Here is a 340-nt window from a genome sequence, read left to right on the forward strand (position 1 = left end):
GTAACGCGGGGTGTATGTGTGTGCCGCATACTCAACATACAAGCCTTCGTGCCCATAAAGCGAACGTAAGCCCTGAACCCCTGCGCCTTTGTTTTTCAGCCTGAGAACAACAAGAAGAACAGGTACCCAGACGCTGTTCCTTACGACCACAATCGAGTTGTTCTGAACGCGCACGCCAACGTCAACGGCTCGGACTACATCAACGCCTCCTCCATTGTGAGTGCGCGCGCCCGCCTTCTGCTCTCGTGTCTTTCGTGTTCTTGTGTTTACATAACGATTCTTTTTATTCCATGTTTATTATCGTTTTCTTCCAGTTTCCCTCCATCTCGTAATGCCAATT

The 340-nt window shown here is 49.4% G+C and overlaps 1 protein-coding gene across 1 annotated transcript in view; it reads left to right on the forward strand.

Annotated features, from left to right (window-relative positions):
• Positions 1-340, forward strand: part of LOC119588162 (receptor-type tyrosine-protein phosphatase N2-like) — a gene marked incomplete in the record, with an annotated part of 22449 nt that overhangs the window by 12892 nt on the left and 9217 nt on the right. Inside the window, 1 exon segment of the mRNA XM_037936866.1 lies at positions 89-216. Within this exon segment, the coding sequence (XP_037792794.1) occupies positions 89-216 (128 nt within the window).

The sequence above is a fragment of the Penaeus monodon genome, chromosome 23 (assembly GCF_015228065.2).
Source record: "Penaeus monodon isolate SGIC_2016 chromosome 23, NSTDA_Pmon_1, whole genome shotgun sequence".
Classification (NCBI taxonomy): domain Eukaryota; kingdom Metazoa; phylum Arthropoda; class Malacostraca; order Decapoda; family Penaeidae; genus Penaeus; species Penaeus monodon.